This window comes from Myxocyprinus asiaticus, chromosome 23, assembly GCF_019703515.2.
Source record: "Myxocyprinus asiaticus isolate MX2 ecotype Aquarium Trade chromosome 23, UBuf_Myxa_2, whole genome shotgun sequence".
Taxonomy (NCBI): Eukaryota; Metazoa; Chordata; class Actinopteri; order Cypriniformes; family Catostomidae; genus Myxocyprinus; species Myxocyprinus asiaticus.
This window is the reverse complement of record NC_059366.1, coordinates 6304107-6322409: the sequence shown is the minus strand read 5'-3', so window position 1 is coordinate 6322409 and position 18303 is coordinate 6304107. Positions and strand designations below refer to the sequence as shown.

The window sequence follows — 18303 nt, the reverse complement described above, 5'->3', positions numbered from 1 at the left end:
AAACTCCCTCCTGCTGCAGAGCTTACATCTGCAGACGCCATCTCTGTTTGATTTCGTTTCTGCTTGAACTGTGTCACTGAGTAAATTTAGCTTTATCAGAAGTTCACGTGGGGTGTATTCCATTGTGGTGAAGAATTCACAGATGGACGTTTGTCATCGTGCATTCCCATACCTCTTTATTTGACAAGATTTGAGTTGAATATACCTATCAGCAGGTATATTGTGGATGTAAGAATGCGAGTGGATGACCTCATCGCTGATTCTGATGTCAGGTGTGATAAGTTTGGGAGAGGTCTCACTCAGCCATGAGCAGGATGAAGCTTCTTCTCTTGGATTTTCCCTTTGATGACAGTGAAAGTCACAAAGGCCCTGTTTACACTTTGTAACTTTCATTTCACAAGTGAACTGTGCGTACAATGCATGTAAAAGGGGTCCAAAGTGTTTTGTGATCCGATCACACAAACCACATTTGAAATTAGTCAGAAATCCATTGCATTGACATTTACACAGGTCTTCTCGTCACAAATTTGCAGTTGAGAGTTCACCAAACTTCAACATTGGTACGTAGTGAAATGCAGAATCTCTCCAGATAAGCGTGTGTTTCTGGTCTCCTGCATTGGGATGCATTTAAAAAGAAGTGAGTGGCTCTTTTAACTGTAAGGTGGGGCTTCCTTTTCTTTAGCGGCCGTATTTGGCACTCCAATTTCTGCCATTGATTTTAATAAAAGTCGTATGTCTTGGGCTAAATAGTCTCTGTAATCATACACCTACCGAACAATGCTATGTTCAGTGCTACCTTGGCTGAAAGTTTTTAAATTGTGAGATGTTTTTATTATTTTTTTCAACATAAAAAAGAAAGAACATTGTCCGGTCTTTGAGAGGATCACACTGGGGTTATGATGTTTCCAGCCGCACTGAATACATGTTCAGAAGCATTATTAATCTCGGAAATGATGTTACTAATAAAAATTTATTGGGTGTTTTTTGGTTTCATTTCAAAGATGAGATGGAAAAATGCGCATCACAAGGATAATTAAACAATACTACTTAAAAGGCCTGGATATAGGCTACTTTGTTTTTCCCGGCCGACCACATTGCCTGAGTATAGTCCTCTACAAACGCGTTTGACGCATGCCCACTGCAGCTGCTTTGTGATACTCTTTTAGTACTGTCAATGGCCAGCGCATGCATGCATGGCGCACTGATGAGGACCGGGTCTGCCAGTCGAGAAAATCAGGGACACATGCGGTCAGGCTGCATGGACTGTGCTAATGACGAAATTTGCATTGAAGTCAGAAGTTTACATACACTTGAAGTCATTAAAAAAATGTTTAACCACTCCACAGATTTCATATTAGCAAACTATAGTTTTGGCAAGTCATTTAGGACATCTACTTTGTGCATGACGTGAGGAATTTTTCCAACAATTGTTTATCACAATTCCAGTGGGTCAGAAGTAGGGCTGCAACTAACGATTATTTTGATAATCGACTAATCTAATGATTATTAGAGCGATTATTCAACTATTAGAGCGATTATTGCAACAGTTAATCATTAGCTCTTAACCGACTATTCAGCTTGTGCCTTCATCGAAGTCGCGCAACTCATAGAAGTGGCGCTGACCGCACAGAGAAATGGCAGTTTCGGAGTTTGTAGATATTTACATGATCTGCTTCCATATTATTTGAACTTTAATAAGCTATAACGAATTCAATATTACTGCAATAAAGATGTAATGCCGGTGTGTTTCCTTGAAAGATGCTCGACTTGCAAATTTTGTTTCAGCGGAGTAGCGGCTCCGCTTATTCCACAACGAGAGTGCTTCTGTATTTACTTATTTGGTATTTTTGTATAATTCCCTCATACTTCCCCAATTCCCACGATCTACATCACCTGAAGCTGTTTGGAAAGTTTAGAGTGCGTCTGGACTGTGAGCTGTGTAATCCTTCCTCTCCTCAGTCAGGCACGAACTGCAGTGCTGCTCTCGCGCATCATCATTACAGTGTAATATGATCTCATATTACATTAAATGAGATCAAATGACTATTCGACAACGAAATGTCGATGTTGTCGATAACGTTGACTAATCGTTTCAGCACTAGTCAGAAGTTTACATACACTAAGTTAACTGTGCCTGTGTTGGAAAATTCCAGAAAATGATGTCAAGTCTTTAGGCAATTAGCCAATTAGCTTCTGATAGGCTAGTTGTCTAATTGGAGGTGTACCTGTGGATGTATTTTAAGGCCTAGCTTCAAACTTAGTGCCTTTTTGCTTGACATCATGGGAAAATCAAAAGAAAAAATTTGGACCGCCACAAGTCTTGTTCATCCTTGAGCAATTTTTAAATGCCTGAAGGTACCACATTCATCTGTATAAAAAATAGTATGCAAGTATAAGCACCATGGGACCACGCAGCCATCATACCATTCGGGAAGGTGACAAATTCTGTCTCCTAGAGATGAACGTAGTTTAGTGTGAAAAGTGCGAATCAATCCCAGAACAACAGCAAAGGACCTTGTGAAGATGCTGGAGGAAACAGGTAGACAAGTATCTATATCCACAGTAAAACAAGTCCTATATCGACATAACCTGAAAGGCTGCTCAGCAAGGAAGAAGCCACTGCTCCAAAATTGCCATAAAAAAGCCAGACTACAGTTTGCAAGTGCACATGGGGACAAAGATCTTACTTTTTGGAGAAATGTACTCTGGTCTGATGAAACAAATTTAAACCGTTTGGCCATAATGACCATCGTTATGTTTGGAGAAAAAAGGGTGAGGCTTGCAAGTCGAAGAACACCATCCCAACCGTGAAGCATGGGGGTGGCAGCATCATGTTGTGGGGGTGCATTGCTGCAGGAGGGAATGGTGCACTTAATAGATGGCATCATGAGGAAGGACAATTATGTGGATATATTGAAGCAACATCTCAAGACATCAGCCAGGAAGTTAAAGCTCAGTCACAAATGGGTCTTCCAAATGGACAATGACCCCAAGCATACCTCCAAAGTTGTAGGAAAATGGCTTAAGGACAAAAGTCAACATATTGGAGTGGCCATCACAAAGCCCTGACCTCAATCCCATAGAAAATGTGTGGGCAGAACTGAAAAAGCGTGTGCGAGCAAGGAGGCCTACAAACCTGACTCAGTCACACCAGCCAAAATTCCAGCAACTTATTGTAAGAAGCTTGTGAAAGGCTACCCAGAACGTTTGACCCAAGTTAAGTAATTTAAAGGCAGTGCTACCAAATACTAACAAAGTGTGTGTAAACATCTGACCCACTGGAAATGTGATGAAAGAAATAAAAGCTGAAATAAATAATTGTTTCTACTATTATTCTGACATTTCACATTCTTAAAATAAAGTAGTGATCCTAACTGACCTAAGACAGGGAATGTTTTCTATGATTAAATGTCAGGAATTGTTAAAAACTGAATTTAAATATATTTGGCTAAGGTGTATGTAAACTTCTGACTTCAACTGTGTGCATATACTGTATAAATGTGTGTGTGTTTGTGTGTGTGTGTGTATATATATATATATATATATGTATGTATGTATGTGTATATATAAATATATGTATGTATATTTATATATGTATGTATATTTATGTATGTATGTGTATATATATATATATATATATATATATATATATATATATATATATATATATATATCAGCCTTACAATGTTGTAATTGCTATTTAGAGTCAGGTGATATTCAAGGGAGGGACATTTTGTTTTTTGTTTTTGAGAGTTTTATTGGACAAAAAAGTGGATAAAATCATTTGTGTGAGATGAGTCATCAAAATGTATGGTCAATTTTTCCAGAAGAGAAAAAACATAAATTTTAAATGCGTATTCTATCAGCTTTAAGAGTAGGCTCTGAAAATGGCTCTGTTTAATAAGTCAATGGCATGAGTTTAGGGCCAGACGATGCTGATGAGGGAAGTGTTCAAAAAAGCTGTTTGAAAACAATGTTTATTTTTGCAATTCTATTTGGTGACTCAGGCGGCGCTGGAGTTATACACTTCAGCTTTGAATTTGTAGATGTTGTCAAGTGGGCTGCTACACTACAGTAGCTTGCAATCCTTCAGATCTAATCGATTAACCTTTTGATATTTTTGTTGGGAAAGGCTAAAACAGAGGTTGACCCTCTTTCTGTGAATAGAGGCCTCATATCAGAGTGCATGAACTGGGCACCAAGCTTGATGTGTCATACTCAAAAGAATTTCCTTCAATTTTGCAGAGCTTATTGGAAACAAGCACCCATTTAAAGTACACACCAGTTCTTTGCCCTGAGTTCATGCTCCTGTACATGTCCTGTGTTGTGCACTGGCAGCAGTGCTGTACTTCAGAAGGTACTGACTAAAATAACTGAACAAATCAGCTCAAATCTCAGCTTGTCCTTTCTGCACAAATGACCTCACTTTCCAGCCTCTTTCCTAAACCTTGGCTTGACATCTCTTACCTTTTAGCATGTTGCGTTCTTATGGAATTGCCAGAGACATTAACTGTCTCATTTCAAAGGATTTGTGCTTAGGAGATCACATTAGTCGGCCGCATACGTTATAGAGGCTGTCTCGTTTCAGAAAAGCAAGGAAGACACTTCGAATGCGACTTTCACAGGAATTCAGAGAATGCAGGAGCTGTAGCCTTCATTAGCACTTACAAACCACAATTCTTTGTGCCAACTTAAACATACTGTACTTCATTTCTCTGAAAAATGACAAAGGTTTACCCGAAAATATGATGTTTAAATGCATGAAATGGTCATTCCCAAGTTGAAGTACCTTTTGTAAATAGGTGTAAAATATATATGTAAAATTATAATAAAATATAATTTTAAATAATGTTTTATAGACTATTTCAAGGATATAAAGAATAACAAATGGGAGTTTGTGTAATCCGAACGGTGTGGTAAAGGCCGTTTTCTCTCGGGATAATGGAGTTAAGGGGATCTGGCAATATCCCTTTGTTAAATCCAGTGTCGAGTAAAATTGAGCCGCACCCAACCGATCGAACAGTTCGTCAATTCGGGGCATTGGGTATGTGTCCAATTTAGACACCGCGTTGACTTTCCGGTAATCAACACAGAACCGGACTGACCCGTTACTCTTAGGTACAAGAACAACCGGGCTGGCCCAATCGCTGTGTGATTCTTCTGTTACCTCCATCTCAAGCATTCGTCCCTCTAATTCGTCCCGAATCACCTTTATCTTGTGCTCGCGTATGCGGGATGACCAACTACGCACAACCACTCCCGGTGGGGTCTCGATATGGTGTTGTATGAGGTTAGTACAACCGAGAAGAGGAGAGGACACGTCCGCAAATTCTTTTTGCAACCTGGCCACATCCGTGAGCTGGGACGGTGAGAGGTGGTCTCCACAAGGGACCAGGGTGAAAGGATCGACTTTGAACTTCACTTCCGGCCCAAGCTCCGCCCTCTCCGTAACTACCATCGCCATGGACACAGGGACCACCTCTCTCCATAATTTAAGGAGGTTGTGGTGGTAAATTTGACGTGCTCCGCCTCAATCCGTTCGTTTAACCTCATAATCAAGGTCCCCGATTCACCGTCTAACCTCAAAGGGTCCTTGCCACTTGGTTCGTAATTTTGAGCTCGACATGGGGAGTAATACAAGTACTTTGTCTCCCGGTGCAAATTCCCGTAGCTGGGCACCCCTGTTTTAGAGCCGACTTTGTGTCTCTTGAGTTTGGAGCAAATTCTGTTGTGACAACTAGAGCCCAACCGATATGGGATTTTTGAGACAGATATCAATTATATGGGATGGGGGGGGATTCACCGATTACCGATATGGTGGGCGATATAGTTAATTTTTTGAGCTGGAATGAAAACAGACCTTTTCTATGTGGATTGTTCACCAATTTTGCACCGATATGACTGCAAATGTTGGGCCTCATGTATTCAGATATAAGACAAAGGCAGGCCTAACACAGTTGTAAAACCTAACTGAGGCCCACTCACAAAGTCATAAATCTTACTGATAAAAACCGCGCCAAAATCAAACAAAGAGAGTCCAAAACAGACTACAAATCCCATGAAGCCTTGCTCACTAAAGGATCAAATTCTCAGCTCCTTTTGGATGAGGCATACAACAGAACGGCCCTCAACCATGACGTCATCGGGAGTAGAAATAACTCTGAGATCCTTCCGGGCTTTGCTTCCAGCAACTTTGCTCGCCGTGTGTAGACGCAGCTCATCGCTGCTCTCAGGTGTAGCCTCGTGGCACCAGGAAGTAACATCCGTATTGAAACTGTGGCCATACAATCTCCATCTCGCTGGACGAGTTGAGATTACTCTGTGTTCCCCCGAACACTCTAACTCATCTTCATCCATTTGCCTGCAGAAGTGAAGAGAAAAGAGTTCTCTTCCCTCTTCAATCAAGTCGACTTCCCTGATTTCTCCGCCAGCCCGCCGAGAATCAGCAGCCGTACCGCCCGCCAACAGAGCGAGGAAACGGCCTCCTGTCATCACCCGGGCCTCGAGGAACCGAGTCTGAGTTAAAGGACAGATGAACACATATTCTAACTGCGTCCTCATACGATTCAAGTAAGTGGTTTACGTCTGGGCAGAGATAGAATATTATAGCGTGTTATTCTTGTGTATCAAGGTTATTGCTTGTACAGTTTATGGACCGCCGAGTCCGCTCATTGCTGCTAATAATACTCAAGGTATTACTGTAATATACTGTTATCACGAATGAGATCTGCTGTGTTGTAGTCCAACCACATTAGACTGCTGTGTATTTCCGCCATCGTGGGTGAGACCAGCATACTGAGTTTATCCATTAAAGAACCAAAGACCGCGGGACGGTTTACGAGCCGTCCATCGCATCTCTGAGTGATAAACTAACAGTTGCTTTCTCTCCCACGATCGCGAAACCTGCTTTGGTGCCACCACTTTATTCTCTCTGTCTCTCTCGTACTAACCATACACACATGCGACCCCTCACAAACATTCTCGCACACTTTTGGCTATTAGATAACTTTGTGATAAAGCTCAGCTTTGTCCCTAAGTTATCGTACAAGCGGAGACATGCGGTAAATGGGCAGACACCATTGACCGGCTTCTCTCCGTCCACATTCGCGGCCATATCCTCTGGCCGGAAATCTTGCGTGACGTACTCTTCACGAGAGTCGCATCCGCCATTTTGTGTGCGTCACTCCTTACACACACACACCCACATTCACACACACACACACCTTCCTCTCATGTGTTATAGGCTTATTTTGGTTACCATATCTAATCATGTCACTGTTTAGTTTGTAGTTTTAAGTCGGAAGTTTATTGACTGCATTGTATTGATTATTAATTGATATTACTGCATAAATAAACTTTGTTATATTTCAGAGAGAAGTGTTTTGGTTTGTTTTGCATACACCTGTGTCAGACGCTGACAGGGGATGTCAGTGCTCGGATTCAAGCCTTCATTGTTTCTTTTCGAAGGTCGATATTCTTCAGATGTCGATTTTCCTAAGAGAACAATCTAATATTGAGACTGTTATACTATCTGGTTATTATTCCCTGATTCCAGGGTGGTGCCCCGGTGATATTAATCCTTATTAATATTCTATTGATTTTGATAATTGATAATTATCTTTGATGATTGTTGAATTTGAAGGATCAATAAGCTAGTGTTAATTCTAATCAATGTTCCATTTGATTTTAATAATTAATGATTATCTTTGATAATAATTAATATTCTATTGAATTTGATGGTTATCTTTGATTGTTGATGTGAAGGATTAAAAGAGCTAACATGGATTCAAATCAATGTTCTATTGATTTTAATAATTGATAATTATCTTTGATAATTATAAACATGCTAAATAAACATCAGTTCTCTATGTTTAGTATCAGTCAAATGCTGACTATTTTAATACTGCCAGACAGTTATTGGCAGGATGTAAAACAAGAAGCATTTACATCTGCCGAGACAAGAGAAAAACAGCGGCAGCAGTGTTACACCGTATTCTGCTATACAATTTCAGAGGAAATTTTCAACCGTGGAAAACCAGACTTTTAGATATATCGGTCGGGCACTAGTGACAGCTGACCCAGTGTGTGTAGCTTTGCTCGAAGATCAAGGACATATTGAATTTCATTCTTGCTTTGGGAAGGTCCTTCCTCCCACACCTCCCGAATGATGTCAAGCACCCCATAAAGCTGACGTCCATACAGGAGTTCGAAGGGGGAAACCCCGTGGTGGCTTGCGGGACCTCCCTGACTGCAAAAATTAAGGGTTCCAGCCATTTGTCCCAATTTCTAGCATCCTCGTGTACGAACTTACGAATCATGTTTTTCAGGGTTCGATTCAATCATTCCACCAGCCCATCAGTTTGCAGGTGATAAACACTGGTGTTAATTGATTTAATCCCCAGTAATTCATAAAGTTTGCGTAGTGTGCATGACATAAACGTAGTGCCCTGGTCGGTGAGGATTTCTTTCGGAATCCCCACCCATGAGATATGATGCTGAGATGTTGTGCAGGGGCACTGCTTCCGGATATTGCGTTGCGTAATCCACCAGGACTAACACAAACCAATATCCGCGTGCTGACCATTCTAATGGCCCAACGAGGTCCATACCAATTCTTTTGAAGGGGGCCTCGATTAGCGGTAACGGGCGCAATGGTGCTCTTGGGGTGGCTGGTGGATTCACTAACTGACATTCGCAGCATGCTGCACACTATCTAATAGCGGGCCATTAAACGGTGCAGTGTTCTTTTCTTGTACTAAGTGACCCGCCATAGGATTGTGGTGAGCTGCCTGGAAAAGGGTTTCCCGATGGCTCCTTGGGACTAATAACTGGCTTGTATTTTCATGGGTTTGAGTGTCCTGCGTCACTCGATACAACCGGTCCATAATAATTGAAAAGTACAGATATGTGAGGTCAATGTCAGGCTGGAGCTGCTGGCCATCGATTACTCTCACTTGGTCAAAGGCATGCTTAAGGGTTTCGTCACTCGACTGCTCTAGAGGGAGGTCTCCCTCTGGGAATTCCCTAAGGGCGGGAATGCTGTAGGATTCCCCTCCTGCGTCATTTTGACGCTGAGCAGGCGCGGATGGCCCCGGCTCCGCCTCCCCAGCCATCGTGTCACACACCATGTTTTTGGCTTGCAGGACCCACCCACACACAGCGCTTTTAATAACCTTTTAAACCCTGGCCAATTGGTTCCCAAAATCAGCAGATGGGTGAGGCGGGAATTAACTGTGGCCTCCACTTTATGTTTTACTCCCCGAAATTTAATAACGGTGGTCACTACCGGGTATTCGTGAATATCCCCATGCACACACCTTACCAACACCTTGTAATTTGTACCCAGAGCCCCGTCATGAACCAAGTATGTACGCCCCTTAACCCTTACCGGTATGCGATACGTCCCAGCTCGATCAGGGGCAGCCTGGGGTGTGTTGGGGACCCAGATCTACATCCCCATTTCCATTACCGGACACAGATCCTGGACGTGTCCCGGTTCCCCACAACTCCAACAGACCGGCCCAGGCTCCACGGATGCACCCATTGTGGCGGAGACATCACCTTGTGAAGGATGATGGAGAGAGGTAGGGGAGGGGGTCGGCGCGTAGTGCAGCCCGCGGAAGTGAGTTGCCGGTTTGGGCAAATAAAGGTCGGGAACCAGTTGAGAGGTGGAGAGGGAGGGGCAGGAGGGGGAGTAGAAGGAAGAGAGAGAGAGAGTTACTTGGACTGCTTGCCGGCTTCAGGGTAGGCCGCCATGTGGGCTTGGGCCAGCTAGACGGCATCATCCACCGATGTGGGGCGATTGCACTGGACCCATTCTGCAGTTTTCCTGGGCAGTCGAACAGTCAGCTGCTCCAGCACCATCAGCTCTATTATGTCCTCCATGCCGCACCCTTCCCCGGCTAGCACCCGTTTCGGCAGGCGTCCCGGAGCTGTTGGGCAAATGCAAACGGACGGTCTGACCTCACTCAGCATAAGGGAGCGGAATCGCTGGCAATGTTGTTCGGGGGTGTGGCCCACCCATTGCAGGACAGTGGTCTTCAGTTTCACGTAGTCCAGGCGGTCCTCAGCTGGCAGTTGTTGCGCCATGATTTGGGCCTCCCCGGAAAGCAGCGGTAGCAAGTGGAGGGCCTACTGGGCTTGAGGCCAGCCGAAGGCGGTGGCTGAGTGTTCAAAGAGGCCCAGGAATGCCTCCATCTTCGTCAGAAAGAGGTGCAGCTTCATCGCTGCCTCCGGGGTCACGGCGGAGGATCCGCCTGGAGCTAGCCAACTCCGTAGAGCCTGCCGAGCCTGGGCCTGGAGGAGCTCCTGGAAACGTCACTCCTGGGCAAGCAAGGCTTGGTGATGGGTCTTCTGGATGCTAGTCAGGGCGCGGATGACTTTGCCTAGCGGTGAGGTGTCCATGGCGACCAGTCTTCCTTCGATTCCCGGGTTGTGGCAACAGTGTAAACTTTCCAGCAAGAAGGAAGTGGGAAGCGAGGTGACAGTCCAGGTAAATCAGCTTTTCTTCAAGCGTTTTCAGCTTCACAAACAACGGACAGGCTTTTCAGCTTCACAAACAACGAACAGGCTTTCCAGCTTCACAAATAAAGAATCAGCTTCACAAATAAAGAAGTGGCTTTTCAGCTTCATGCAACTCTCTCTCCCCTGGTCCGTGGCTCTGGTGGCCTTTTGTAGCCTGTCTCCTTCATCACTGAAACAAGACACAGGTGTATAGTATTAGCAATCATGATTCCTCTCTCCCCAATGACAGACACACGACCACGTCCCGCTCCACAAACCTATTGTCTCAAGAACTTTAAACGTGTACCTGAAGTGACTTTTCCAGACATGTTGTTGATACTGAGCATCTACGCAAGAGAGGCGGTGAAATTATAGTGTAGTTTAGATGCTCACAATTATTTCCTCAGCTGAAAGAACGGGAATATTGGATTGCTCCTCTTCAAGCCGTTTAATAAAGCTGTCTGCATGACCTGCGGACAAGGTAAGGATTGCTTTTTTAAGTATAAAAATATTTTCTTGTCTCTTTCTTCTGCGCTAGCTTCTATACTACTCCAGCTACTCTGAGAACTTAGCAGTTCAATAATGAGAAATTGTTGACTTTTATGTGATAAATTGCTTGTTTTGTTCCTCATTTGTAAGTTGCTTTTGGATAAAAGCATCTGATAAATGACTGAATATAAATAATTTGCGCAGCTTCATTCATTATAATGGGAGCAATCTATAGTCACTTTTAGAGCTCTACCTATCGAACGTACAGTTATTTGGCTTAAATTTTGTTCAGCTACCAAAGATAAGATATGTGCTACAGTTTTTAGTACTGCACATATCCAGTCATCTCACTTCACTGCTGCGGTTCATGTGTCCTTTTTTCGGTTGCTCTTTTGACATTCTAAGCACCTTAACTTCCTTAAGTTTCAGTCATCCAGCGATCAGCCAACCACCGAACAACATGGTCCACATTTTAATAATAACATTTTACGACAATAATGTTTATGACGCGTAATTTAAATTAATTTAAACTGACTTATCTCAGATCAGAAGACTCTGTGCTGTCAGTAAAGGGTTAAACTTTCGAGGCACAGCATCATGTGACAAAACAATATGGTGCACAGAGTTTGTTTTTGGAGGACACGACAACAAAACTACATCTGGTAAGTACCCTAATCAAGTTTTTACATTGAAACCTGTTTGAGTCAAAAGAAGTCTCTAATTTCATCCGATATGCCATTTTAAAAATTTGAGTGATTTATCATCAAAAAGCTGAAAATTTTGCTTTCAGAGGCTTAATATAGAGTTAGGATGAAAATAAGGTGCATTTCGAACTGTTCTGATACCAGTGCAGACAGACAGCACACTGGAGGTTAAGTCATTCACTAAATAGGAAGCAAGGGAGCATCCTTTAGCTTTCCTGTGCAGCCAAGTCCATTCACTCCCAAAATCTGACTAAAAGTTCAGTTTCAGGCTGCAGATAATGTTTGGACCACTTAACATTTTTGGCAGTCATGGTACAATGGTAATCAATACTTAGATTCAGAATTTATAGTGCTAAATTTTATTTCAACATGGTTGACAGTGATTGGATGATGCTGACCATTAGTTTGAATCAGAATTAATTATGCTAATATCTGATGTAATGTCTCAAAAACATGAATAACCAACACTCCTGGAAACATTATAAACAATTTGACAAAAACAATCTGACGTTCTACAGCTTGGTATTATATACATTTTAGTCCTGATGTCCCCATATAGGACAGCAATTTTTAGGAAAACTTTAGTCTTGAGTTTTTTGCATGTTTATTAGGTGCTACTAGTTACAAATCAAAAAGGGAAATGGAAAATGCACACAGCAGTCACGCCCAGGTCTCAGGAGGTTAAACTAACGAATAGCCCTTGAAATGGTATATAAAGATAAAGTAAAGCTGCAAAATCCTTTGTATTTTCTCTCTACATCATTATAACTCAACTAATGTTTACCTCAGAGATTCCTTTCTCATTCAGAGTGCTCGTGCAGGTTGAGAGGGATGCGTGCTGTCATATCAACCATGATGCGTTCTGTTTCTGTTTGTCTAACGAAGGCCAACTTGTTTAAAGAAGAAAAGTTAAAGTTGAGGACACTCTGCATACTGGTTCCTACAAAGGATGCATCCTACCTAGCAGTAGCCTTCGTAATGAGAGACACCTATTAAATGGGGAAGAGAAGGGTCACGTGTATACGCATGAATGGGAGAAATCGTAACGCTGTATGGCGGCTGTAGTCCCATCTTAGAGTTAAGAGTCAATCACCTATTCTATAGAGGCATCACAACACTGGAAGTAGAGTTAAATAAGCCAATCGCCTGTTTTTTTGGGGTTTTTTTTTTTTTTTCATAGAAAGTGCATTTGCATTACCTAGATTTTTAGTGCAATTTGAGTTACTGAAGACCAATTTATGATACCATTGTTTTCATATTTTTTCTTGTTAAAAAATAATATGTTTTGGAGATTCCGGTCTTCTGGAAGTAGCTGTCCGGAGGCATTACCAATATGGCCACCAAGTGACCTGACATGCCTTAAAGGGATTTTGGATTTACTCAAAGAAAAATTAGAAGACACTTCTAATAATGAAACTATGGTGAACACAATGGCTTTTGCCCAGAAACAAAAGGAAGGCATGGTGACATATCGTATCCAGATGACCGTCCAAAAAATGTTGCTGTCCAGTTTTACTTTAGCAACTGTTGCTGTCCACTATATTATCAAACTGTATTATATTATCATATCTGGTTTATGCTTGCGTAATGCAAGTCTATGAAGCCCTGTATGTTTGATTTAGTTTAAAACAGTTTTGCAGAAATTATCCGAAAAATTTGGTACCAAAAAAAAAAAATAATAATTTTTTTCCCTTTGCCAAGTCTTAAAATAAAAGTTTAAAAGTACATGCTGTGGATTAAACTGTGTCAGCTCTCATTTCCAAATAAACATCTATAACAACAGTAAGGACACCTTCATTTGCTTCAGGTTGAACAGGAATATGAAAAACATACCAACATTTCAGCAACCCATTGGCAATTCGATGAGTGACATGGATTCTTTTTGTTTGTTTTATTAAGGGGGAAAGGTTTAAAAGAATAGTTTAACACCCAAAAATGAATATTCTGTCTTAATTTCCTTACCCTCATGTTCCAAACCCAAGTGACTTCTTCTTTTCGTTGTTTCAGTACAATGGTAGTGGTTAGTGCCTCACTTAAAAAAAACTACTATAAAAGTAGTCCATGCATCAGCTTGCATTGTTTAATAGTGCTAAAAGCAACTCAAATTCTTGTGTCAACGCGTGAACAACTTTTTCTCGTAGCGCAACGGACGTCAAGATTGTTTTCGCTGATAAATGACTTTAAATCTCCTTTTGTGTTTTGCGTCAGAAAGAAAGTCGTACTGGTTTGGAATGATTTGAGGGTGAGTGAATTTATGAGTCATGTCTTTAGCTTGTATTAACCGGAATGATTGTAAACATGTTATGCATGAAGCTGTTTGAGCTGCCCTGCTCACTGATGGATCTAAACCTTAGCTTCCTGTAGGGGAATAGAGAGGAAGGTCGTTCATGTGTTTGTACTATAGAGCTGTTGTACAGGGGACGGATGAAGCCGTGTCACGTTGTTCTATGCTTCCCATCCACTCTCTGCCCCCCGTACGGCCTTGGGCTTTCATTTCCTCTTCGTTCACCAAATATGCAGATATCCGTTATGTGTTTACTGGTTTATGCCACCCTCCATCAAAACAACAGCTTAAGAGTACATGTGTCGGAGATGGTGAAAGTTTAGTTGCATGAAATCAGAAACTTTCAGTGTATTAGTGAATAGAAGTGTAGTGAACAAAATAATATTAAAATTTATTCTTTCTGTTTCTGTCTTTCCAGAAAAATAGATCCTTGGTAATGACAAGCATGCCCACTGAGTAAGTACAGAATCTGTATGTGTCTAATCTGTGGCATTAAAGGAATAGTTCACCCAAAAATATGAAAAGTCTGTCATCATTTGCTGACCCTCATGTTGTTTGAAAGTAGAATTACTTTCATCCGTGGAACACTAAATGAGATGTTAGGTACTGACAGCCTCAGTCACTATTCATTTTTATTGTATATAAATAAGATGCAGTGAAAGTGAATGGTGACTGAGGCTGACATTGTGCTTTACATCTCTTTTTGTGTTCCACAGAAGAGAGAAAGTAATACGGGTTTGAAACAACATGAGGGTTGGAAAAGGATGAAATAATTTTATTTATCAGGTGAAAATCTGTTCATCCAAGCAAATGAGCTAACTTTATAATTTTCATAGTTAGAGGGATACACTAAATATATTGAGGAATATTGCCACCACGGCTTATCTCATAAAATTATGAAAAATGCAAATAAATAAATGATATAAATCTGTGGTTCTTATTGCTTTTTCTTCAGGATCCAGATTTTTATCTTGGACATCAACAAAGTACCAAAATTCTTTATCAATCAAAAGTGAACTACAATGTCCTTTAAAATCAAACATTGAAATATGTTAATATTTATTGAGCTGCATACTGTATATGCCTAACAAGATGCAAAACTATTGGTAACACTTCACAAAAATGTTTTATTCATTAACATTAGTTAACTACAACCAGATTTAGAAAAAGTTGGGACAGTATTTTGTGCTTCATAATGCGCCACATTCTCAATTGGAGACAAGTCATAACTGTAGACAGGTCAGTCTAGCACCCGCACTCCCTGCTGATGCAGCCATGCGCTTCTGCATGTCTTCTCATAATCTAGGCATTACGTCCTGCTGGAAAATGCAGGGACATCCCTGGAAAAAATGCCATCTGGACAGCAGCATATGTTGCTCCAAAATATGATATATCTTGCTGTATTAATGTTGCCCTCACAGAAGTGCAAGTCTCCCATGCCATGGGCAAAGACACCCCCCCATAACATGACAGACACTGGCTTTTGGACTTGATGCTGATAAAAGATCAGATGGTCCTTTTCCTCTTTGGCCCGAAGAACATGATGGCTGTTTTTTCCTAAATCCATTTGAAATGTGGACTTGCCGGACCACAAAACACGATTCCACTGTTTTACTTTACATCTCAGATGAGACCGATCCCAGAGAAGTCGGCAGCGCTTCTGGACAGTGTTGATGTATGGCTTCTCCTTTGCATAGTAATGACATAATTTGCATGTGTGGGTGCTGCAGTGAATGGTGTTCACTCACAAAGGTTTACCAAAGTATTCCCGAGCCCATTCTGAGGGAACGGCGATCACACGCATTCAGAAATGGCTTTCTAGCAGGACAACGCCAAACCACATACTGTCCAGATTACAAGTGCATGGCTGTGCAAGCAGAGAGTTTGGGTGCTTGATCGGCCTGTCTCCAGTTGCAGAAGACCTTCATAATGGATGAATGGGGGAAATTTCTGCTTGTTAAACTTTTTTTGGGGGGGGGGATTTTTCCCCTTTTTCTCCCAATTTGGAATGCCCAATTCCCAATGCGCTCTAAGTCCTCGTGGTCGCATAGTGATTCGCCTCAGTCCGGGTGGCGGAGGACGAATCCCAGTTGCCTCCGCGTCTGAGACAGTCAACCCACGCATCTTATCACGTGGCTTGTTGAGCACGTTGCCATGGAGACATAGCGCGTGTGGAGGCTTCACGCCATCCCCCGCGGCAACCATGCTCAATTCACCATGCGCCCCACCGAGAACAAACCATATTATAGCGACCATGAGGAGGTTACCCCATGTGACTCTACCCTCCCTAGCAACCGGGCCAATTTGTTTGCTTAGGAGACCTGGCTGGAGTCACTCAGCACGCCCTGGGATTTGAACTAGCGAACTAGCGAACTCCAGGGGTGGTAGCCAGCGTATTTTACCACTGAGCTACCCAGGCCCCCTCTGCTTGTTTAACTTTAACTTGTGTCTTCAGTGCCCAAACGCTTAATAAATGTTATCAGAAGAAATAATGAAGTTACACAGTGGTAAACACTTGACTGTCCCAACATATTTAAAGTGTGTTGCAATCATCTGATTTGAAGTGGATATTTAGAAAAAATAAATAAATACATTCACATGGTAAAACATAAAATAATGTGTTGTTGTAGCTCTTTCAATATAGCACAGGGTAAACAGAATTTACAAATCACTCCTTTTTGTTTTTATTAGCATTTTTCACACTGTCCCAACTTTTTCGGATAGTGGGGGTGTATATTATTCAACATGAACTAACAATGAATAATACTTTTCAAGCACTTAATAATCTTGATTAATGCTAATTTTAATATATATACTAATACATTTTTAGAATTGAAAGTTCAATATGTTAACATTAGGTAATGCATTATGAACTATGAACATTAATTAAGATTAATAAATGCTGTATAGATATTCTTTTCATTGTAAGTTCATGATACCTAATGCATTTACAAATGTTTACAAACCTTATTGTACATTTTTGCCAAATTAGTAACATGACATACTAGGATAGTGAATTTGACATCGTTTTTGTAGTTTGAGTGTTTGGTTTGTAATTTTCTCAGCAGCCAATAATTCACTGCATAAAACACATTGTGTTGGGCACAAACCAGTTTTGTCCATTTTCAAGTGAGTCCATATTTAATAGAGGTAGACCGATATATCGGTTTTTCCGATTAATCGTGCAGATAGTTGAAACTATTGTTCATCGGCAAACATCTATGATGATAGTTGCTAATAGTTTGTGGATAATTAAAAAAATCTCATCTGGTGAAATATAGATACATACAAAATCCTTAATCTGATGAATATAAAGGCTATAAAATACATAATTTGGAAAATACTTAAAGCTTTGTAACAGAGCCAAGTCTCCATTTCAAAATAAGAGTCCCGAAACAAGTAAGCGTATTCAGGCTTGTTCATAGTCCTGCTTTATGCTTCAGATCTTAATTTTTTTTTTTCTGGTTTATTGTTGGTATTTTGGTTGCAAAATAAACTGCATCTGTTCTTTTATTTATTTTGGACTCTTGTAGCATCTTTTGTCGCTGTCCTTACAATACACCGTTTCTGAGGCCACTAGTTGAGAATCACTGATCTAAAGTACACTAAAAACACTTTTACTTGAAATATTTTAAAGGTGCTAGGTTTAAGTTATGTAACATTTAACTTGGACAGACACAAGTGTAAAGTAAGAGTTTATGGTTTTGTGTGTTTTAGGAAGCAGGAGGTAGTCTTCCAGTTGGTCAGGGCTCTGGGTGGCTTTACAGTGGTGGGAAATGTGTGTGAAAGCACCACTCATGTGGTGTCTGGAAGCCCACGACGGACCCTTAATGTCCTGCTGGGCATCGCACGAGGCTGCTGGATACTCTCCTTTGAGTGGGTATGTACAGTCCGTATGGCATCACATGTATTTAGGAGGATGTTCTGAAATGTGATCAATTTGTTCCAAGAATTAAAGGTGCCAGGACATTGTTCCGGTAGAAGATTTAGGTGATAATTAATATGCTATTTTGTTATTTCATCTCCCCTATCTGTGCAGATCCTGTGGTGTTTGGAGCACAGGCAGTGGGTTCCTGAGGAGCCTTATGAGTTTTCAGATCATTTCCCTGCTGCACCTGTGAGTACACACATTTCTATTACAGATTGAATCTCATGAAACCTGTCAAGAACATGTCCAATTTACATAAACAAGAATGTCATTTCACCCCAAAATCAAAAGAAAGAAATAAGATATAATTTGTCTAATGAAAATGTTTTTTTTTTTTTTTTATGATCCCAAATTTTCATATTTTTTTCTCACAGAAGCAATTGTCATACCTTAAT

At 41.2% G+C, this 18303-nt stretch overlaps 1 protein-coding gene across 2 annotated transcripts in view; it reads left to right on the top strand.

Moving 5' to 3' along the window:
* Positions 1-18303, top strand: part of LOC127413921 (microcephalin-like) — an 82832-nt gene that overhangs the window by 12700 nt on the left and 51829 nt on the right. For both annotated transcript variants that reach the window (XM_051651492.1, XM_051651491.1), the window contains exons 11-13: positions 14399-14436; positions 17698-17860; positions 18020-18097. In XM_051651492.1, the coding sequence (XP_051507452.1) occupies positions 14399-14436; positions 17698-17860; positions 18020-18097 (279 nt within the window). The remainder of the gene's footprint in view (positions 1-14398; positions 14437-17697; positions 17861-18019; positions 18098-18303) is intronic.